This window comes from Cryptomeria japonica, chromosome 5 (assembly GCF_030272615.1).
Source record: "Cryptomeria japonica chromosome 5, Sugi_1.0, whole genome shotgun sequence".
Taxonomy (NCBI): Eukaryota; Viridiplantae; Streptophyta; class Pinopsida; order Cupressales; family Cupressaceae; genus Cryptomeria; species Cryptomeria japonica.
This window is the reverse complement of record NC_081409.1, coordinates 802840714-802864141: the sequence shown is the minus strand read 5'-3', so window position 1 is coordinate 802864141 and position 23428 is coordinate 802840714. Positions and strand designations below refer to the sequence as shown.

The following is a 23428-nucleotide window of genomic DNA, read 5'->3' as shown; positions in this document are numbered from 1 at the left end:
CTCTTTAGAGGGACACATGTATTGATTAAGCATAAGGATTGGAAATCACCCGTAGCTATTGGAGTTTTAAGATCGGTCGGCTTTATAGGCTACAGTTTGATATTTCTAAGGCAATCATGAGTAGTAACAATCTTAGAGATTGAGGAGAGCTATGGCATAGGAGAATGGGTCATATACATCATGGAGTACTTGATTTTATCTGTGAGACAGTGACAGGTGTTCCAAAGGTGAGCACAGAGCATGATGATGTATGTAAAGGATGTGTGTTGGAGAAGTTTATGAAAGCAACTTTTCCAAGGAGTGACACTAGATCCAAGGGTGTTCTTGATCTAGTACATTCAGATGTATGTGGACCAATGCCAAAGAAATCTCTCAGAGGGTATGATTACTTTGTTATTTTTATTGATGATTTCTCCAAGAAGACTTGGATATACCTCTTGAAGACCAAGGATGAAGTTTTCAGTCGCTTCCAAGAGTTCAAAGCTCTTGTGGAGAATTCGACAGGAAAGAAGATAAAGGTTCTTTGGTCAGATAATGGAGGCGAGTATAAAGGCAATGAGTTCTAGGAATTCTGTACCAGAGAAGGAATCAAGAGAGAGTGAATCGTTCCTTACAATCTACAACAAAATGGAGTTGTTGAGAGGAAGAATCGGTCTATATCAGAGGCAGCAAGGGCTATGTTGCATGACCAGGATATGCCTCGTTATCTGTGGACAGAGGCATGTAGTACAGCAATATACATACAGAATAGGGTTCCACATAAGGTGCTAGGGAAGATGAAACCAGATGAAGCATTCATTGGGAAGAAGCCAGATGTTAGTCACTTCAAGATCTTTGGGAGTTGGCATATTGTTACATTCCAAAGGATGCACGTACCAAGTTAGATCAGACTACAGAAAGAGGGTACTTTGTGGGGTACAATGAAACCTCAAAGGCATATCAGATATTCATTCCAGGGACCAAGCGGATTATTGTTTGACGTGATGTCAAGTTCATGGAGGACAAGGAATTTAGAAGATCTAGAGATTTGCCAATAGATGATCAGAGTGAGCAGCCAAAACAAGCTCCAAGGATCACTCAACCGAATCAAGGTCAGCAAAGCTCTAGTATAGTTACTAGTACAAGCATAGGCTCAGGAGGTGAGAGTTCTCAGAGTATGGAGAAACAGGTGCAAGAAGAGATGCATCAAGAAGACATGGAGGTTGATATTTCATCTTCTACAATGGTAGCAACAACCATGAGGTTTAGCAGACACAAAGAAATACTCAGGAGTTAGTGGGTACTCCTAGGAGGAGTAATAGACAACGGAAACAACCAGCCAAGTTTGATGACTATATTGCATTAGTTAGTCAATTGGTAGATAGTGAACCTTCTAGCTATCAGGGGGCTGCACAACATCAAGTGTGGCAAGATGCTATGGTTGGGGAGTGTATATGGTGAAAATGGATAACAACAATAACAATATTGAAAGGCTAAATGAATTCAACCACAAAACCCTAGCCTAACAACAACAAAGATCCACCATAACATATGAAGATTACCTAAGACAATGCAAATCAAATGAAATCACAAAGATTATACCATCACATGTCCAATAGGGTTTTGATCTCTATTCTTCCTATCTCTATTGATCTTGCTTGATATATTTGCTTTCAGATTTTATGTGCACAAGAGCTCAACAAAGAACGGAATGTGGTTGCAAGTAGGATCGTAGTGTAGTCAATAGCATAAATTGATTCCTTAGGGTTTGATAATGAAGGAAGCATCTCTTTATATAGAAGACACTATATGAAATGGAGGGATAAGATTGAGAGGTGTAAAAGGATGTCAGCTATGATTAGAGGGTAGGTAAAAGAAATAATAAAATAATGAAAGGGGTAGGTAGTGTATGAATTAAGACATGAATGACATGTGTCATGGGTAGAAAAGGCTAATGAATTAATTAAATAAATAAAGATTTATTTAATTAATAGAAGAAGTGGGATAATTAAATAAATAAAAATATTTATTTAATTTAGGAAAAGGATAATTTAAATAAATTAATGTATTTATTTAAATGAGAAATAAGGCTAGAAGAGGATAAATGAATTAATTAAATAAATACAGATTTATTTAATTAAAAGAAGAATTAGGCTTAGATAATTAAATAAATAAAATATTTATTTAATTAGACTAGACAATTTTGGGTGTCTACATTTTGCCCCTCTTTGAGACAATGCGGCTTGTCGCGTTGTTTCAAAGAAGATAATATGAACTGATACAGAGTTGCCCCAAAATGGGAATGATATGCCCCCTCGAGAGATTGGATGAAAATGTCTAGAAAGATCGCAGACAATCTCTCGATAAGAAAGAAAGGCTAGAATGGACTGACCGGATAAAGTGACAAAGTCACGGGACAAAGAAGACTAACTCAGGAAATGAAGGCAAGGGCTAGGGTAGGCTATAAGATAGACCACGGGGGAAAATACATCCTCATTGTCATCTACACATCCACGAGACCATATTGCAGAGCGAAAATTTAGCAAGAGCAGTCAGCAGCGATGGCTTTCACTCACAGATTTGACCGCGTTCACCAATTTCAGAGGCCAGCAGAGGCAGGAGAGCCGGTAAGTACCACCAAACCTCCTCATACTTTGACGCATTTAATTTTGTCATTAATGCATGTCGAATAGGGTAATAAATGCGCTTAGAATAGGGTCCAAAAAGTGTCAAAAACATCCAGGTGCGTCTGCTTTGGTGCCAGGCGCGTCTATGTCTGCTAGGCGCATCTGTGATTGTGCCAGGCACGTTTATGTCTGGACCCGCGTCTGTGTCAAATGCGGCCGCGTCTATGCTGTTCAGGCGCATTTGTGCCAATAAGGCACGTCTGTGTCTCCCAGGCGCGTTTGTGCAGAGCATAGGCACGTCTGTGTCAAGAAGGCACGTCTATGTTTTTCAGGCGCGTCTGTGTTTTTCAGGCGTGTCTGTATTTTTCAAGCGCGTCTATGCAGTCTTTGAGCGCGTTTATGTCATGTAAGCGCATTTGCGTTTGAAAAGTATAAATTTGCATCTTCTAGGTCAAATCAGCAGTTCTGTGATAAACATATGCTATTGATTGGATAAGCTGCTAAGAGGATACACTCAAGCAGGTCCTCTAGGAAGACTAGGATAGATCAAGGCACTTTGTGATGAACAGTGAGTACCAAGATAGAGTACTTTGTGATGAACAGGGATTACTGAAAATGTGAGCAACACTTTGTGATGAACAGGGAGTGCAAATGTAAGTAACACTTTGTGATGAACAGGGAGTGCAACACACATAGTACTTTGTGATGAATAGGGAGTACCACTAGGATAATCAGCAACACTTTATGATGAACAGTGAGTGTCACTAGGATAGATAGGCATACGCATTCAGAAAAAAAAGTAGCATTTTGTGATAAAACAGGGAATGCCACTATGACTGACATGATTTGATTTGTTTGAGTGCAGGAGTACTTGCCGATGCTAGAGTCACAGGAGAGATTCTCGTTGACACAGAGATTGCGACCTGAGTTGTCGTTTGAGGACAGAGCTGCCATCGAGGAGATGGGTTTGAGACATGTATTGTATGTGCCTGAGTTTCGGGCAAACATGGGTTTGCTGACTGCGTTAGTTGAGAGATGGCACTCTAAGACGTGAATGTTTCATCTGCCGATGGGTGAGATGACAGTCACCCTGGAGGATGTCTACAGGATTCTGCAGGTGCCGATCGATGGGGAGTTGATCCCATACGATCGAGATGGAGACAGGGAGGCATTGAGACGGGTATTTCAGGACTCTGGATTGGAGATGAGGGCAGGACACGTGGCATGGGACACCATGACAGCCACAGGGTTAGCATTGCCGACAGTGATCGGAGGAGCTATCAATGGGTTCCTATGTCCAAATAGGGTGACATGGGGGTTGGCGGTGGGCTGGGGGGGAGCACTGGAGACACTAGTGACACAGCACACCAGATATGCCTAGGGACCATGTGTGTTGGCCCATTTGTATTATGAGCTTCATTAGTTTGTTTATCATGGATCAGTTGGATTGGGCTATGGAGTAACACTACTGCAGGTATGGGCCTACGAGCATCTGTCGGTTACCCGACCGATACACTTCAGGGGCAGAGGTCATGGACGCAGCTTTGTCCATCTATATGATATGATCACATCGTAGCCACGGATTGGCAGGCTAGAGTACTGGCAGCGAGTGATTGATGACATTGATGTGGTCATATGGAGACCATATCTAGGCTGTGAGCAGTGGGAGGATGACGCAGTCGAGCTACCGTACACCTTCCAGAGCAGGTCCCTGATTGGGCGAATGCCCTATGTGCTAGAGAGATAGCTGGTGGATAGGGTTGGTCGACAGTTTGGCCGGATTCAGAGGATGCCCTGGGGATCAGGCATGTATGCCCGCACAGTCAGGGATCAGGCATAGTTTGAGCCGCTATTGTCATATGATCAGGCAGTGACTCAGCTGGTGGAGATGATGCCTCTACCTTGGGACATGTGGCCCGAGATCGAGGACGTCGGGATGGATGCTGAGTATACAGCATATTGGGCAGAGCATCCATTCCCCCGATTGACAGATCCAGGAGAGGCACTGGAGGGAGATGATGGTGGTGACGAGGATGATGGTGGAGGCGATGGGGGCAGAGGCTGACGGAGGAGGAGAGGAGTAGTTGGAGAGAGGCAAGTTGCACCTCGGAGGGAGGGTGGAGAGGAGAGGCAGGCTCGGGTGGTGAGGGGTCGTGGTGGATTGCCTTTACAGGTGCCAGTAGCACAGGGTCCCAGGCAGGTGTCGATACAGGGACAGGGACAGAGACAGGTACCAGTACAGGAACAGGGGCAGGCACTCGCAGAGGAGGAGCCACAGGCAGGGGCAGAGGCCGAGGGGTTGACCCAGTGGAGGCTGAGCTACTGGATTTGAGGGAGATCTGCCAGGGCCAGGTAGATGAGATTCAGGATCTGGAGATTGAGAGGGATCAGCTCAGGACCAGGCTCAGGGATACTGAGCGAGAGCAGGATCAGGCTATCCAACACTACACAGAGGCTAAGACAGCACTGAGGGCTGGGAGGCAGGTAGCAGAGGACACAGGGGCCGGATATGCTTATGTCCTACGGGCAGGAGAGGAGATAGCCTACTGGAGGGACCTCTACTATGGTGCAGTGCCAGCAGATCAGCGGGCGAGGAGCTTCCATAGACCGTCACGTACAACGATAGCTACGGGGGGGAGTCGGAGGAGACAGGCATCAAGTGGTGGAGTCATGGGTCCTCCGCCACCACCAGATAGAGGAGACAGGCAGGATGATCTTGGGGCGGGTCCCTCAGGGGCTCAGATTCCACCGAGGCCAGGCGGCTCCAAGGGAGGGAGTTCATCATAGCCTTAGAGGGCTCCCTTTGTATCAGTTTTGTACCATTTTTGTATTGTAGACACCTGCGGGTGCTTGTAGCCATATGTTTTTGACATCATTGTATTATGACATTTTATGATTATATATATGAGATGATTCATTTTTGAGGCAGCTATATGCATGTGTACCTATGTGATGTATGTTCTTATGTGATGCTTATGATATGGATGCAAATATGTACATGATGCAATGCAATATTTTTGTTCTTTTATGTTTTATATGTTATGCCAATGCAAATGTGAATGTATGAAAATGCAAATGAATATGAGAATGCAAATAATTATTTACATGATGAAAATGTAAAATGTGCTAATATGTGTTGTGTGCAGGATGTGATGCAGTTGTGATATCTATATGTATGTATGAAATGCTTATATGTGGTAATGCAGGTGCAACTACATGAAATGCAAATGTTTTTGGTGGGTCATTATACTTAGTCATGTGATAGCAGGCTACACGGACTCGAGAAGGACGATGGAAGTCAATCAAGAAAGGGGGATGGAAGACAGAAGATATGAAAGTGAAAGAGCTTCTTGTGCATTATCATTATTGAGCTTTATTATGGCAAAATAGGTTATGACAATCGAGGCATATGTTCGACCAAGAAAGTCATTGTACCTATTTGCATGGAGATAAGACAGTCACAAACAAGGAATGCCCCAATTCATACTAGACTCACAGTGTCCTCATATCCTTGGACAAGTCATAGCATTACTAAGAAACAATCCACAGACAGCCAAGAAAAATAGGTGACGATACCCCATCCTCGCCTTTCTAGTCAAAGACATCCTGGAGATAGGATCTCTAGTCAAAGACATCCTGGAAAAGCTAAAAGACATGTCACCAGAAAGATAAAATCAAAAGAAAACCAAGACTCAACACCAACACCCACTGTAGTCCTCAAGTTTATGTCTCTTGTCACTTGTATAATTCTTATTTGATTGTGGTCACAATGTTTACTTTCACAGAAAGGATAGATAGCACTGAACCATATGTTGTCTGAGTCTATTGAAAGATTTGATTTGTTGAAGCCCATTGTTGTTGTTGTGTCTCATCTGAAACTGACTGAATCCATGAAACTGATACTTTATTGCGGAGAAGATGAAACTTTATTGCAGATTTGTGATGCAAATGTTGCTTTATTGCGGATTGTGCGCGGATAGACTGAAGGAAGCTGGAAGAAACTGTACTCCTCGAAACATGTGATGTTCTTAGTTCCACACCCATTACTAGACGTAGGATTTGCCTTAGCCATAGATAGGATCTGATTTATTGTGGATGGAAAGGGATGTGAAAAGGGAGGTTTATTATGAATGGCTAACCAATCTTAGGTAGATCAATAACAAGCCATGATGGGAATGTGTAAGTTTATTATGAACGAATAGGTTGTGAGTGTGTGCAAAGTGAAATGATGAAAGAGAATCCTGAAGGAGGGAGCAGCAATGTCTCTACGCATGGCACTGGTGACCCAGTTTTCACCATGGTACTTGCCCAGGGCGCCACCGAAGTGGTTTTCACCGTTGGATGAAATGTTTTCTCTTTACTTTTTTTGATTTTTTCAATGTTTTTTGTGTCACAAGGCGCCTATTTGTCAGGTTTTCACCAAGTAACGATTTTTTTTGTTTTATAATTTTTTTGTATTTTTGAAATTTTTTGATTTTTTTGTATTTTTGAACTTTTTTGATTTTTTTGTATTTTTGAATTTTTTTGATTTTTTTGTATTTTTGAATTTTTTGATTTTTTTTGTATTTTTTGAATTAGAGTACTCTGAAGAGCTATGCGTAGAACTTGCGAAGGTGCATGCTGTTGATAGGATCCTCCAAAGGTTCACCTTCTGTAGTTGAGAGCTGATATGCACCAGATCCATATGCTGCTGTAACAATGTAGGGACCAAGCCAATTTGGTTCGAACTTGCCCTTCTTCTCTCTGTCTTGCTGATTTTTAGGATTTTCTCTGAGAACTAAGTCACCTACCTCAAATGTGCAAGGCTTGACCTTGTGATTGTAGCTGCGACTCATTCGTTGTTGGTAAGCCTTGAGATGATTAAAAGCAATTTGTCTTCGTTCATCCAGTAGTTCCAGTTCTTGTAAGCGAGAGACCCTATAGTCTTCATCACCGATGATGTTTTGCAGGGAAACCCGTAAAGAGGGTAGCTCGACCTCAATAGGCAAGATAGCTTCGGCGCCATAGACAAGTGAATAGGGTGTAGCTCCTGTAGGTGTGCAGACACTTGTGCGGTAGGCCCAAAGTGCAGGATTGAGTTGGATATGCCAATTACGGCCAGCATCGTCGACTATCTTCTTTAGGATTTTAAGGATTGTTTTATTAGACGCCTCAGCCTGGCCATTACCTTGAAGGTAATATGGTGTGGAGAAACGATGGGAGATATGGAAGCGGTCACAAAGTTCACGAACATCTTGATTTTTGAAGGAACGCCCATTATCAGTGATAATGGAAACAGGAATACCGTATCGGCAAATGATATAGTTAAGGATGAATGTAGCAATCTGTTTTCCCGTAATTTGTGTGAGAGGCATGGCTTCAATCCATTTTGTAAAATACTTTGTGGTAGTGATAATGAATTTATGACCATTGGAAGAAGGAGGGTGAATCTTGCCAATGAGATCGAGTCCCCACTGACAAAAGGGCCAAGGAGACGCAAGTGGTTGAAGTTCTTGTGCTGGCGCATGTATGAGGTCTCCATGAATTTGACATTGCTTACATTTCTTGACAAACTGGTATGAGTCTTTTTCCATATTGGGCCAGTAATATCCAGTCCTAATGAGTTTCTTGGCCAAGGTAGGACCACTAGCATGTGGACCACATATCTCTTCATGCACCTCTCATAACGCAATTTGAGCTTCGTCGCTTTCTAAACATCTAAGAAGAGTGCCATCTAGACCTCGCCGGTATAGGATATCAGCTAAAATGACATATCGAGAGGATTGGCGAATAAAAGTGCGACGTTGGTTATTTGATAGATCAGGAGGTAAAGTATTGTCATGAAGGTATGTGAAAATGGAACCGTATAACTGGGACTCGGGACCGACAACACATATTGTCTCAGTAGGCATGATCTCATATGAAGGGACCAAAAGGTTATCCACCAAGAACTCATAGCGGGTCTCATTTGGAGGTAAATCAATCAGTGAAGCAATAGTAGCCATGGCATCTGCGGCGCGATTCTGCTCTCTCGGTATCTGTTCAAAGTCTATCTTTGTGAAGTGTTGTTTCAAGTCATCTACCATTTGTTTATAAGGCATTAAATTTTTATATTTTGTTTGGTAATCATCAGTTTCTTGATGGATGACAAGTTGGGAGTCCCCAAAAATGTGAAGTTCCTAGATCTTCCATTGAACTGCAATTCGTAATCCTGTTGTTAATGCCTCATATTCTGCTATATTGTTGGTGCAAGGAAATGATAAGCGGTATGATTTTGGTATAGAATCTCCTTGAGGAGTTATAAAGAGGATGCCAACCCCTGCCCCATGCTGTGTATAAGAACCGTCAAAGTACAGTTGCCATGGCTTTGCATGTGACATTGTCAAAATGGATTCATCTGGAAATTCTGAACTTAGAGGAACATCATCTATCATGGGAGCCTCTACTAATTGATCTGCGATGGCTTGTCCTTTTATTTCTTTTTTGTCCACATATTCGATGTCGAATTCACTTAGGATCATCACCCATTTGGCCAATCGCCCAGTAAGTGTCGCTTTATTGAGAAGGTATTTCAATGGGTCTATCCTTGCAACTAACTTAGTCTTATGAGTGAGCATGTAATGTCGTAATTTCTGTGAAGCAAAGACCATGGCGAGACATGCACGCTCAATTGGTGTGTTGTTTAGCTCGTATCCCACCAATGTGCGACTGATATAGTATACTTCTTTTTCCTTGCCTTCAGCGCTTTGTTGTGCTAAGAGTGTCCCCAGTGCTGTTCGAGTAGCTGATATGTATAGTAACAGAGGTTGATCTGGAACTGGTGGCATCAGAACTGGTGGATTTAGAAGATAATCTTTGAGCATCTGGAAAGCCTGTTGACAGTTATCATCCCATTTGAATTTGATGTTTTTATGTAGCAGGTGCTGAAACGGATTACACTTATCTGCCAGTTGTGCTATAAATCTTCGGATGGACTGGAGTCTGCCTTGTAAGGATTGAAGTTAACTGATATTTCTTGGTGGTTGCATTTCCAAGATAGCCTTGACTTTTGCTGGATCAGCTTCAATTCCTCTTTTGGATACAATGAATCCTAGGAGCTTCCTGGAGGTTACTCCAAAGACACATTTCTTGGGGTTTAATCTTACTTTGTATTTTTCTAACCGATCAAAGACGACTGAAAGTATGTCCAAATGTGTATTCCTTTCTATGGATTTTCCCAAGAGGTCGTCAACATAATCTTCCACGGTTACATGCATGAGATCATGAAAGATAGTAGTCATGGCTCTTCGATATGTAGCATCTGCATTCTTTAGCCTGAAAGGCATGACATTCCAGCAGAAAGTTCCCCACGGACAAGTAAATGATGTTTTGTGTTGATCCTCGGGCGCGATCCTTATTTGATTATAACCAAAGAATCCATCCATCAATGATAACATTTCATGACCTGCTGTGAGATCAACAATCAAGTCAATATTTGGTAATGGGAAGTCATCCTTTGGACAAGCTTTGTTGATGTCTTTGAAATCTGTACATATTCTGATGTTGCGATCTGGTTTGCTAACAGGTACCAAGTTGGAGATCCATTCGGGATAATCAATTGGGCGTATGAATCCGACATCCAATAACTTCTCAAGTTCTGCTTTGACTAGTAATGCCACTTGTGGATGCATTTTTCTTAATTTTTGTTTCACTGGTTTTGCCCCCAGTTTGACTGTCAGATGATGCATTACCAAATCCGGATCCAATCCAGGCATATCAGCATATGACCAGGCAAAATTAATTTGTCATTCTTTGAAGAAACTTATAAATTTTGACCTTTCGGACTCTGTCAATGATTGAGCTAGGAATATGTTGTGTGGAACCTCTTCTATACCAATGTTTGTTTTGATAGTCTCTTCTACCAACATGGATGACTTTTCTTCATATGATGCTGGGAGAATGTCGAGCCTTCCATCTTCGGGTGCCTCCGCCCTCAGATACGTCGTTTCTTTTTACTTTTTTGGGGTCAGATAGCACCACAGTGTGGTTTTCGCCATCAGACCCTTGAGTTGTTCTTATTTTCACATTTTTGCGACTGGAAGGTCTAACACCCTCGCCAAAATATGCCACGCTATTGAGTTCTATAGTGTATCCCGCTTTATGGTCCCCAGGGGGAAGATCATCTCGTATGCCCAGATAGTCAATGAAAGCTTCATCGTTTTGGAATGTATCCAATTGTGTAGGTCCTTCATGATCCCAGTCAATGAGTTGGCGGTGAACAAGGGGAAGGCCGTTAATGTCTTCGAAGTTAGGGGAGCTAAGAGTGAAGATGTGATTATATTCAGGTATGTCAAGGTAATTATCGAGGTCATCGATGGCACTCTCCTCATCAGTCTCGATCACAAGCGAATCCAAATTATCATCACTAGTAGCGCATTCTGGGACAGGTGTTCTCATCCTATGTGATTTCAACCTAAAACCTTGAGACAAGGATTGTGTAGAATCCTGCTGAGTTTTGTCTTGACCAACTCTGAACTTGTTATAAAATTCCTCTTCTTCTGTGGGTTCATTTGGCTCTATGAATATCTCGGTGAGCTCATAGTCACTGGAAGACTTGTCTGAACACCATTCCCATTCATTAGAATCTGTGGAATAGTGATCCTCTTGTTGCATTTTGGCAGCTTTGATTTGTAAGGCTTCTTCTGTCCTTTTGGTGTGGACCTTGGAAGTTAAGAAACCAAGTCCTTTCGAGCATTCCTTCTTGAAAGTCAATTCAGGTTGTAGAGGTTCCATGATGCCTTCCTTTCGTAACCCCAAAGGGCTTTTTCCATCATACCCTAATTTTTGTAGCATTTTGAAGCCTTTGCCATATTTCTCACATGGTAGGTTGATGTGATCTTGTGTTTCCTCTTCATTGTCCCTGAAAAGCATTTTATATAAATATTCTTCTTCTAGTTCGCCCCACCTTTGAAAGGTAGTAGGGTCCCATTTGAGCATCATGATGGATATTTTCTTGTTAGGATGTGGTCTTCCATATTCTTTTGGGGAACTCATGACTTGTCGTAAGTACATGGTCTGATTGAAAGTATATTCCCCCATGCCTTTATCCTGAAATTTGCCTTTAAGCTCACCTTGTTTTGATGTCAAAGGTTTTAATGACTCGGGATCAATATATGTCGATGAAGGAACAACCTCACGATTACTGGGAATGATGGTCTCAGTCTTTGATTTCAGGTTATTGCAATATATGAATGGATTAGGATCACCATTAACTGTTACTTCGACTCCATTATGAGGAAACTTAATGCATTGGTGATATGTGGATGGGACTGCCCTCATTTCATGAATCCAAGGACATCCTAACAATATGTTATAAGTGAGATTTAAATCCAGGACTTGACAAACCACATCCTTTGTAACTGGCCCAACTCTAAGAGGTAAGGTGACTGTGCCCCTGGATGAACGCTCTTCGTCATCATATGCCTTAATGGTGATTTTGTTTGTAGAATTCACAGCTTTATCAGAATATCCCAATTGTGTAATAGTGCTTAATGTGCAGATGTTTAGACCTGCTCCTCCATCTATCAGGACTCGTTTTATTCGATGTTTGTGTATGAAGGCTTCAATGTGTAATGGTGCATTATGTGGCTGACTTACAGATGAGTCATCGGCTTCAGTGAATGTAAGAGAGTGTGGAATGGAAAGGTATCCCACCATGGCTTGAAACTAGTCCACGTTTAGATCAGTAAGAACAGCAGTATCTCTCAAGATTTTGTCAAGAATGGCTTTATGTGCGGGAGATATGCATAATAGCTCAAGGATTGAAATGAGCGCGGGTGTCTTCCCTAACTGTTCTACAAGGTCATACTCAGGTTTGGCTGATGAAGAGGCGGTGTTTTTAGTTGGAGCACCTTGCAAAGTGATTTTACCTCGACGGGTTGTAACATGACATTCAGAGGTAGGTTCGGAAGAAGATCCAACACCTTTTAGGACAATCTTGGGTCTCTGGGTAGAATTCTCAAACGCTTTGTCCTTGATGATAATGGTAGAAACATAATTGTCCATCGAAATGTGATTGATGGTTGAATCATAGTTGTAAGATGCTCTAGTATAATTGGTTTGATCCTCTGTGACTTTAGCTTTTCCCTTGTCATGCTTTGGGAATGGTTCCTTAAACATCTCATGTTCTTGATTAGACGAATGTCCCTCAATCTCAATGTCACCTCTATCAATGAGATCTTGTATGATGTTCTTCAGTCGATGACAATTTCCTGTCTTATGACCCTTGCTCTTGTGAAATTCACAATACTCATCATCGTTCCACCAATTTCGTTTAACCTTTGGTTCATATGGAGGAAAATCTGGAACTGTGATTACCTTGTTTGCCACTAGTTTCTTGAAAAGTGACTCAAGTGGTTCTCCCAATGGAGTGTACTTCCTTCGTCATCTAGAAGTTGTTTGAGTATTTACTTGATTGTTTGTAGAACTTGATCCCAAAAAGATGAATTTGGGTGGCACTGTGTTGGCATCCACAACACCATCATTGACTGTGTTCTTGTTTTTATTCCAAAATCTTGGCTTGTCTTTTCCTTTAAAGTCATATTTGTTTTCCTTGAATATCTTAATGACTCCTTGTTCAATTAGGACCTTTTCCGTCGCTAAGCCTTTTTCAATGACGTCCTTGAAGGTGGACAAACAAGCTTTTCTTAGATCATAGTCAATGTCTTTGTTAACATTTTGTGTGAACATCTCTACCATTTGTTTTTGTGGAATTTCACAAGAGCATCTGCTGGCTAGATTTCTCCATCTTTGTAAAAATGATGCAAAAGACTCTCTCTCTTTTTGCTTAGTATTGCACAAAGTAGTGACTGATATGTCTGTCTCTATGTTGTAGGAGAAATGTTGAATAAATGCCTCTGCTAAGTCACCCCATGACTTAATTCCAGGTGGAAGTTGGGAGAACCATTCCATAGCTTGATCACCTAAGCTTTGTGGGAATAATCTCATCAAATATGTCTCTTCTGCTGCTACCTCAATGCAAGCTGTGAAAAACTATCTTATGTGTGCCTTAGGATCCCCTTTTCCTCTATACTTGTCAGATTTAGGCATCACAAAGTGTGTAGGAAAAGGAGGCATTGGAATGCTCTTGTCAAATGGATAAGGACATATGTCTCTCATTGTGTATGTTGGCTTTGGTGTATTTATGTCCTCCATTTTCTTTTGTAAGTCCCTGATTTGTTGTTCCAAACTGCTTTTAGGTGGAGATCAACTTCTTGGACCATACCCCATGTTTGAGGCGCCAATTGGAGGAGGAGCATGTTGCATATATGGATGATATTGATCATACACATGTTCATATGGAGGAGGTCTATAGTGATGCTGTGTATATGGACCACTTGGTATAGATTCATGTTGAGGAACACCATATTTGTTTTGTGCATGTATACCATACTCTACAGGCATGTCATGTTCTATTGTGTTGCCCCCAAATTTGACATGAGGTTTCCTTGTGTCCAAATTTTGAGCATGCCTTTGAACATCCAATTTTTTTGGTGGTTGTTCCTTAGCATTGGTATGTGATTGAGCATATTTCTCTGCATACGACTTCCATAATGGTCTATGAAGGTAAGTATCATATGCTTGACCATGTGTATGTGGGACCTCTAGTTTTTGAAGCAAAGCTGATGGTGATTCAGGTACCATGTGTGGTCCTCTATTTCCTCCACTATTAGGTCTCCTTTGATCCATATTGGGGTGAGGTTGTTGCAAAGGTCTATGTTCCATTATTTGAGACATGTCAAAATCATGAGGTATCTTGGCTCCACTTTGTGCCATCATTTGTAAAAAGTATTGTCTATCCCTCCTCATTATTTTCTCAACCAATCGATTGAAATGGGGATTCATAATGGATTCTTCCACATCTGCTGAATGTACTGAAAAGTTGTCCACATTGTCATTGTGTGTAGCATTGTTGTTTATAGTGTCCATGTTCTCAACATTTGGAATGTTTCTATAGACATCCATGTCAGGTAATGTAGTATGATCAGAATTGAAAAAGATATCATTGTCATACTCATAAGAACTCATGTTTACGGACTCTTGAGCCTCTTTAGTTTCTCTCCTAGATTTTTGAAGATGGGTTTCAACCATGAACTAGTTATTGACCAAGATGTGTGAGACTAGATGAAAAATGGAAAGAGTATGGAAGACTAAGAGTTGGATGGAATGTAAATGAATCTGAAGTGTACTTGCAATGTCCAAAGTGTAAGACCAAGTATGTATGTAGTAGAGTAGGTGTGACTTCCAAAGAGAGGATAGTTTCTCTTGATGAGGTAAGTTGACCTTGACTCTAAGTAAGACCAAATGAGACCCAAAGGTAAGAAACCTTGATGAGGGACCACTTAGCAAAGTGTTGTTGTATGTAGTGTGTTGACAAAGTATGATGAGAACAAGCAAGTGACCTTTTGACTCAAGTTTAGACAAATGTGAATGTAATGTGAGATGTAAAGCAATGATTGACTTTGTGAGACCCAAGGACAGGTTGAATGCTAAATGAAACCCTAGAGAGATGACCTAGGAAGCTCAAGAATTCCAAAACTGACTGTGTTGTTTGCTGGACTATAACAGTTTTTCAATTCTGGACATAGACGCGCCTGTATACTTCATAGATGCTACTTCCTGACACAGATGCTACTATGTTTAACACAGACGCACCTCTTTGATTTTCTATCAAATGTAATGTTTGTTGTTGGAGCACAAACGCGATTCTACCCTACACAGATGCGGCTAGGCAACACAGATGCTATTATGCCCGACACAGATGCGTTTCTGCAAATTTTGTGCAATTTTTCCAATCTGTGAAGTTGTTTTGTTGTGACCAAATCTAACTTTTTGATTGTTTTTCATGACAAGAGGACACAGTGTTGATGAGGACTCAATGTTTGCAAGTGTCTAGACTCCAAAATGACTCCAAGAAAGTGTGTTGTTTGATGTAAAATGTTTTGCATACACTTGAAGACACAAAAGACACAATGTTTTGTTGTTTGGTTTTGAGTGTTTTGAATGTTTAAAATAAGTCAAGCATAATTGTTATGGCTAGCCAAGACAATAGTTGTTGATCCCACATGGGGTTTTACCCTCGAGGCTACGCTATTCAAAGCGGATACTTAGATGCTTGACCTCACTGGCTCTACCCTCGGCACTCACTTCTCGAGTCAGCTAAGCATCAGTCCCCATGAAAACTCCCCGTGGTGAACTTTGTATCTCTACTAAGAACCGTATGTGTGTGGGCCGCTACCAGAGGTCCGACCTCCTGCCCCAACAACTAGAAGGATTTGGGCTTCTAAAACAAAATGGTGCTAGTAAGGGCATTCGCTCGTGTGGCCATACATGCGGCACTTTCAGCTCTGTAAATACAGAAGGCTCCCAGCCGGTAGGGGTTACGCCCTACAACTGATCAAATAAATTTGATCAAACGGGTTTATGGGGAGACATAATGTCAGTATGAACTAATCAGCACACGTTACTCATAGTTTTCACCATGAATACATTTATTTATAGCGGTTTGGAAGAAGATGGCTTTTCTTTTGCTACCACTTGGGTCGTTCTCTTCTCACTAGTAGTCCTAATGACCACACGAGAAGACAGGCCCTCTAAAGATTAAACAAAAAGAGCCTATTGCTCAAGACACAAAAGACAATGATTCAATTTTAGTGCACCAATTGAAGTGATTGCTAGTCTATGAAAACAAGGCACACAATAAAAATTCAAAAACCCTTGCCAAGGTCCTGCAACAAAGTGTTGTTAGTAGTTTGGATTTGTTTGAAATAATCACCCCTTCCTGCAAGCACACAAGTTAGGTAAATTTTAAACCCAAAAAGACTTTGAGAAAATAGGGGCCTTCAACCAAACGATTTAGCCTTCAAGACAAGCTGCACCAATTTTGTTAGCTATATCTGAAAATGTTAGCTCAAAATAAACCAGATCTGAAACCCTAAATGCAAAATCCAAAAAACTGAATCAATGAAAAATGAGAAATTCAAAACTGGTGAACACGGACATGGTTACCCTCTACACAGACGTGCCTCTGTGACATAGACGCGGTTATGTGAAGCACATACGTGCCCAAATAACACAGACGTGCTTCCAAGACACAGACATGTCTAAAAACAACTCAGACGTGACTTTAAAACCCAGACGTGCTTTCCTAGAACCTGCAAAAATAAAAAGACGCCAATAACACAGACGCGATCCAAGATGTCGCAGACGCGCCAGAAAATCAAAAACGCGATCCGAAAGTTTGTAGATGTGGAAATGTCGAAAATATTGTCAAAAACATCAGATCTGCAACTTCAAAATACAAAATCTGCAACAAGATGCTAAATGCAAAAAGGGACAAGAGTCCCACCGGGCGTGCCAAAATCTATATGGTGAAAATGGATAACAACAATAACAGTATTGAAAAGCTAAATGAATTCAACCACAAAACCCTAGCCTAACAACAACAAAGATCCACCATAACATATGAAGATTACCTAAGACAATGCAAATCAAATGAAATCACAAAGATAATACCGTCACATGCCCAATAGGGTTTTGATCTCCATTCTTCCTATCTCCATTGATCTTGCTTGATATATTTGCTCTCAGATTTTATGTGCACAAGAGCTCAACAAAGAACGGAATGTGGTTGCAAGTAGGATCATAGTGTAGTCAATTGCATAAATTGATTCCTTAGGGTTTGATAATGAAGGAAGCATCTCCTTATATAGAAGACACTATATGAAATGGAGGGATAAGATTGAGAGGTGTAAAAGGAGGTCAGCTATGATTAGAGGGTAGGTAAAAGAAATAATAAAATAATGAAAGGGGTAGGTAGTGTATGAATTAAGAGATGAATGACATGTGTCATGGGTAGAAAAGGCTAATGAATTAATTAAATAAATAAAGATTTATTTAATTAATAGAAGAAGTGGGATAATTAAATAAATAAAAATATTTATTTAATTTAGGAAAAGGATAATTTAAATAAATAAATGTATTTATTTAAATGAGAAATAAGGCTAGAAGAGGATAAATGAATTAATTAAATAAATACAGATTTATTTAATTAATAGAAGAATTAGGCTTAGATAATTAAATAAATAAAATATTTATTTAATTAGACTGGACAATTTTGGGTGTCTACAGGGAGTATACTTCAATTATGCAGAATGATGTTTGGGAGGTAGTGCCTAGACCAACAGATAGAGCAGTAGTTGGATCACGTTGGATCTATAAGATCAAGCACGGTGCAGATGGTAGCATTGATAAATACAAGGCAAGGTTTGTGGCAAAAGGGTTCTCTCAAAAGGAGGTAATAGACTATGAGGAGACATTTGCTCTAGTTGCGAGGTATACTTCTATACAAGCTATAATCTCAATTTTAGCACAAATGGGATGATAGATCCATCAAATGGATGTCAAGACAACGTTCCTCAATGGTGAGTTGAAAGAGGAGATATACATAGAACAACCAGAAGGCTTTCTAGCACACAACAAAGAGACCCACATGTGTAGATTAAAGAGAGCTTTGTACGGACTCAAGCAGGCTCCCAGAGCGTGGTATGAATGCATTGATAGTTACTTGTAGAAAATGGGCTTTGTGAAGAGTGAGGTGGATGCTAATCTCTACTACTTGGTGGTTGGGAGTGAGATTCTTATTCTTGTTTTATATGTGGATGAGTTGTTTCTAACAGGTTCACTAGGGCTCATAGAAGAGTGCAAGAGGGACCTTGCAAGAGAGTTGGAGATGAAGGATTTGGGACTTATGCACTACTTTCTAGGCATGGAGGTATGGCAGACAGATGGAGAGATTTTCCTTGGACAACAGAAATATTGCATTGAAATCTTGAAAAGGTTCAGGATGGAAGATTGCAAAGCCATGTCTACACCTATGATCACGAATTGGAGGAAGGTAGATACATCTAGGGAGAAGGATGTAGATCCCTCATTATTAAGGCAGTTGATTGGTTCTCTCATGTATTTGGTCAACACCAGGCCAGATATAGCTTTTGCAGTTAACTCTCTTAGTCAGTTCATCGTTGAGCCAGAGGGAGTGCATTGGATAGCAGTAAAGCATGTGCTACATTATTTAAATGGTACAATCGAGTATGGGATTAGATATGCTCGAGGTGAAGGAATCAAGTTGATGGGCTATACTGACATAGATTGGGCAGACAAGAGGAGCACTTCAAGGTGTTGTTTCAGTTTGGGATCGAGAGTTGTCTCTTGGTTCAGTAGGAAGTAGAAGTTTGTGGCTTTGAGTTCTGCAAAGTCGGAATACATAGCAGCTAGCATTGCGACATGTGAAGCTATATGGCTTCAGAAGTTGCTAGTAGCCTTATTTGGTCAGAAGGTGGAGACTAAAATGATACACTGCGACAATCAGAGTTGCATTAAGTTGACTGAGAATCTAGTGTTTCATGATAGGTCGAAACATATAGATATCAGGTATCACTTTATCAGAGATTGTGTACAACGTGGAGTTGTTTAGCTACAATTTATACCTACAAATCAGTAGGTAGCAGACATTCTGACAAAGGAATTAGGGAAGGCAAAATTCATCTTCTTCAGAGAGAAGTTGGGTGTCATGCAGAACAACTTCCTCGCTAAGAGGGAGTGTTAGTTTGTTAGTTTGTAGCTTGGACAATTGTTTGTCCATTTGCTAAATAACTAGTAAATAATTGTTTGCTAACAAATGTAGTTAGAGTTCAAACAATTTTTATTAATTATTTGACTCTTTTTAGAAACTTCTAGCAACCAATTTGGTTAGGGTTGTTTAGTTGTTTTTAATCTCAGCCATTGATTGAGAATTAATCTCGGCCATTGGTTTTCCAACGAGAGTACTATATAAGGTGGTCAGCGGGCATTTGGAAAACAATGAATTGTGTGGAGAAACTTGCAGTGTTAACAAGTAGTCTTGCAGTGTTAGCAAGTAGTCTTGCAGTGATAGTAGCGGGGTGGAATTTTAGCAGGAGAAATATTGTCCGAAAATATTGTGTTCATTGTGTTGCGCATTTTTCTCAGTTTGTGACATTGTAGTTGTGTTATATTTTCCAATATTTGTTTCTCAAATAATCTATCAGAAATAGGAAGATAATAATCAGTAACTGTAATAGATTTTTCACATGGCCTTTATCATGGCTCCCAATAACTCCGTTGTGGGGGCCTGGATTCCGAGTACCTCCGAATCGCCTCCCCTAAAACAAATGGTTTCCAATCCAAGCATTTTTTGGCAGTCGAATTTGATACAACATATGACCATGATGTTGGCGATATATACGGCAACCATGTTGGAGTTAACCTGAACGGCATTAAGTCATTTGAATCTCAGCCGGCAGCCTATTGGTTTGACGATGATCATTTTAACAATTTCAGTCTAAAAAGTGGAGAGAACAAGCAAGCCTGGATTGATTATGATCATGTTGAAGACCGGCTTAATGTGAGTGTTGCAATGTACGGGATGGAGAAGGCTGTCCGGCCTTTGATATCTGTTACGAAATTGAATCTCTCTTCAATTTTGAAGGAAGATGGGTATGTGGGGTTTTCTGCATCGACAGGGTCTCAAGCAATTGAAGATCATCATATTCTAGGCTGGAGCTTCGGTACAGAAGGTAATGTTAATAGTATATTGAAATAGATTTTGAAAACGAGATTGGGGATACCCCTAAAACCTAAAAGTTAAGAATTTAAAATTATCTTTATGTTTTTATTATAAGATTCCTTATAAGGTTTGATCAGAAAAGCGTAGGGCTTTTTAATTTAGAATAATCAATGGTCTTTTAGTTTCATCTTATAGTTATAACGTTGTTTTTGTTGTTCTGTGTTGGTATATTCATCTGGGCCTACACTTTTACCAGGTAAATCACCGACCGTAAATCTCTCAGGCCTCCCTTCATTAATCAGAAAAGAGCAGACAACTAAATCTAGAGGCTTTGTTGCCGGTGTGACTGCGGTGTGACTGCAGCATTTCTGGTTGTGTTCTTTGTTGCCGTTTTCTTTGCATTAGTTAAAATGAAAGAAATAATGGATAGGGATTTGATTGAAGAATGGGAGCTCGAGTTTTGGCCTCACAGAATTCCATATGAAGAGCTAAAAGTTGCCACACAAAACTTCAGTGATGACCAGCTAGTGGGCTGCGGGGGTTTTCGGACGGGTTTACAAGGGTCTTCTCTCCAAAAGAGGAGTTGAAATTGGAGTGAAATGCATCACAAACGATTCTACTATAGGAATGAAGGAATTTATTTGTGAAATCTCCAGCGTAGGTCGTCTTAAACACAGAAACCTTCTTCGATTGCGGGGATGGTGCAGGAAGAGAAAACAGTTGTTTATTGTTTATGACTACATGCCAAACGGAAGCCTGGATAAATTGATATTCCCTGACCCAGAGGCAAAAGAAGAAGTGCTGCCATGGGAGCGAAGATACGCTATTCTGGAGGGTATCGCTGCAGGGTTGTTATATCTTCACGAGCAATGGGAACACAGAGTGGTACATAGAGATGTGAAATCCAGCAATGTGTTGCTTGATTCAGAGCTTAATGCAAAACTTGGAGATTTTGGGCTTGCCCGTTTGTACGACGATACTCAAAATCCACAGACAACTCAGGTTGTGGGGACTGTTGGGTATATCACTCCAGAAGTGACAATTATAGGGAAAGTTAGTCCAAGCTCTGTTGTATTCAGTTTTGGAGTTGTTTTACTGGAAGTTGCATGTGGCAGGAGGCCCGTAGATTTTGCCAAGGATAGTGAACAGATTGTTTTGTTGAATTGGGTGAAGGATCTATATCAAAATGGAAAAATCTTGCATGCAGCTGACCCGAATCTTAATGGTGTGTATGATGTGGAAGAAATGGAAAGAGTGCTAAAATTGGGATTGTTTTGTTCTCATCCTCAACCGGGAAAAAGGCTTGGCATCAGAATAGTACTGCAAATACTGGAAGGCGAAGCTCCATTTCCGGGTCATCGGGCTCCTTAGATTTCTTACGATGAGAATTACATGGATTATGGCAGTGGTGTTGTTCATATTACAGATTATGAATTAATTGGCGATCAATTGATTTCCATTGCTGCAACCACTTCAGGAAGCCATGGTTATGAACAGGATTCTGATTATGACGTAGGAAGGTGATTTTAAAAGTCGCCTTGGGCTCATGCTTTTATGCTAAATTTCAACAGATTTCTGCATATATGTTTCAGTGTTGGGCATATATGTTTCAGTGTTGGGCGGCCGTTGAATCTCTGTACTATTCAATCTTAAAAGATGTATATTAAAGAGCTAGTAGTTAAATTTGTTAAAGATAATTGATGATGGTTATTGACATATGATACAAAGTCATTAATCAAGGTTTAAAAATGGAAGCGAGGTGATTTTAATAGATAAGATTTTCTTGGAGGTGGTGTAGATAACTGATGCTGATCTACATGTCATCTTCCATGTACCGCATGATGATCAGTTTTAACAGTCAGTTTTAGCTTCAGTTTGTATGTCTTTCTAATCTCTGTTTTCAATGTTCAGAAGTGTTAAAAGTTGTTTGTCAACTTAATCTGCAAGTTCTCATCCTATGGGAATAATGCATGTAATACATGCTTTGTTTTTTTCAATTGCTACCAGAGGCTGCAACCTCTATAAAATACTGGCTGACTGTCCTAATGTTTGACAGTCTGCAAAAGTGTAGTCCATTTCAGAGTTTGAGTTAATAAAGATTTTCTTTATGCTTGAGATGAAAAAAAAAAATGTTTAACAAAAACTGTTTTTAATGTTTGTTGTCGCATTTTTATTTTTATTGGCTGTGTTTTAGATTTCACAATTGGTATCAGAGGAGGTTGATAGAGGGAGAATTGAGATTGTAGAGAGGCAGATATCGTATGGTATAAAGAAGCCGCAAAAGTAAATGCTTGCAGCACGAGATGAGTAGATTGCTCAAAGAGGAGATCGTAGATAAGAGTGCGCATAAAATACTGAAGAGAGCCTCCATTTGAAAAAAAATGAGATCACTATGACACAAAAATAAAAGAGTGACGAGATCAAGCTATTGTTGCCTGCGACGAAGGGCACTTAAAAGAATCGTCACCAGCAATTACATTAAGAGAAATTTGCAAACCAAAGGAACCAGCCGAGCCACCATGCAAGGAAATTAGTAGCCACCATTCAAAGGTGAGGCTGACCCTCAAAGGAGGAGATCAAAATTCTCGTAGAGTTGGTTTGAGACATCATGCAAGGAAATTAGTAGCCACCATTCAACGGTGAGGCTGACCCTCAAAGGAGGAGATCAAAATTCCCGTAGAGCCTTCTAGAAAAATGAACCAAAGGAACCAGCCAAGCCATCATGCAAGGAAATTAGTAGCCACCATTCAAAGGTGAGGCTGACCCTCAACAGAGGAGATCAAAATTCTAGTAGAGTTGGTTTGAAGTCGCCTTCTAGAAAAATGAACCAAAGGAACCAGCCGAGCCATCATGCAAGGAAATTAGTAGCCACCATTCAAAGGTGAGGCTGACCCTCAAAGGAGGAGATCAAAATTCTGGCAGAGCTGGTTTGAAGTTGCCTTCTAGAAAAATGAATATGCTTGGGTGGTATAGTGAAATCACACTCTGATACGAAATAAAGGTGAAATTGTGTATAAAGGTGGTTTTTTTTTTAATTATTATTATTTTTTAATTATTTTTTGTGTTGTCATTGACATATTGAATGGTGTCATGCTAAAGATTATGTATCTTCTTTAAAGAAAGGAAGGGAAATGTCGTATAGTGAGTTGTAAAGGTTTGGACTTTGTTATATTGAGTTATCTTATATTAAGAAGATCACATCATGTTGCAAAGATCTAAT

The 23428-nt window shown here is 40.4% G+C and overlaps 1 protein-coding gene across 1 annotated transcript; it reads left to right on the top strand.

Annotated features, from left to right (window-relative positions):
• The first annotated feature begins 994 nt into the window (after positions 1 to 994).
• LOC131075569 (L-type lectin-domain containing receptor kinase IV.1-like) lies at positions 995 to 21579 on the top strand. The gene is made up of 5 exons (XM_058012413.2): positions 995 to 1225; positions 2744 to 2864; positions 19844 to 20218; positions 20465 to 20559; positions 20737 to 21579. Exons 1-5 carry the CDS (start codon positions 995 to 997, stop codon positions 21577 to 21579), a joined length of 1665 nt encoding a protein of 554 aa, XP_057868396.2.
• Positions 21580 to 23428: the final 1849 nt, after the last annotated feature.

Coding starts and splice junctions, on each gene's coding strand:
- LOC131075569 (XM_058012413.2), top strand. CDS start 995: ATGGAGGACAAGGAATTTAGAAGATCTAGAGATTTGCCAATAGATGAT. Junction 1,226..2,743: donor ATATTTCATCTTCTACAATG/GTAGCAACAACC, acceptor CTTTGGTGCCAG/GCGCGTCTATGTCTGCTAGG. Junction 20,219..20,464: donor CTGGAGCTTCGGTACAGAAG/GTAATGTTAATA, acceptor CACTTTTACCAG/GTAAATCACCGACCGTAAAT.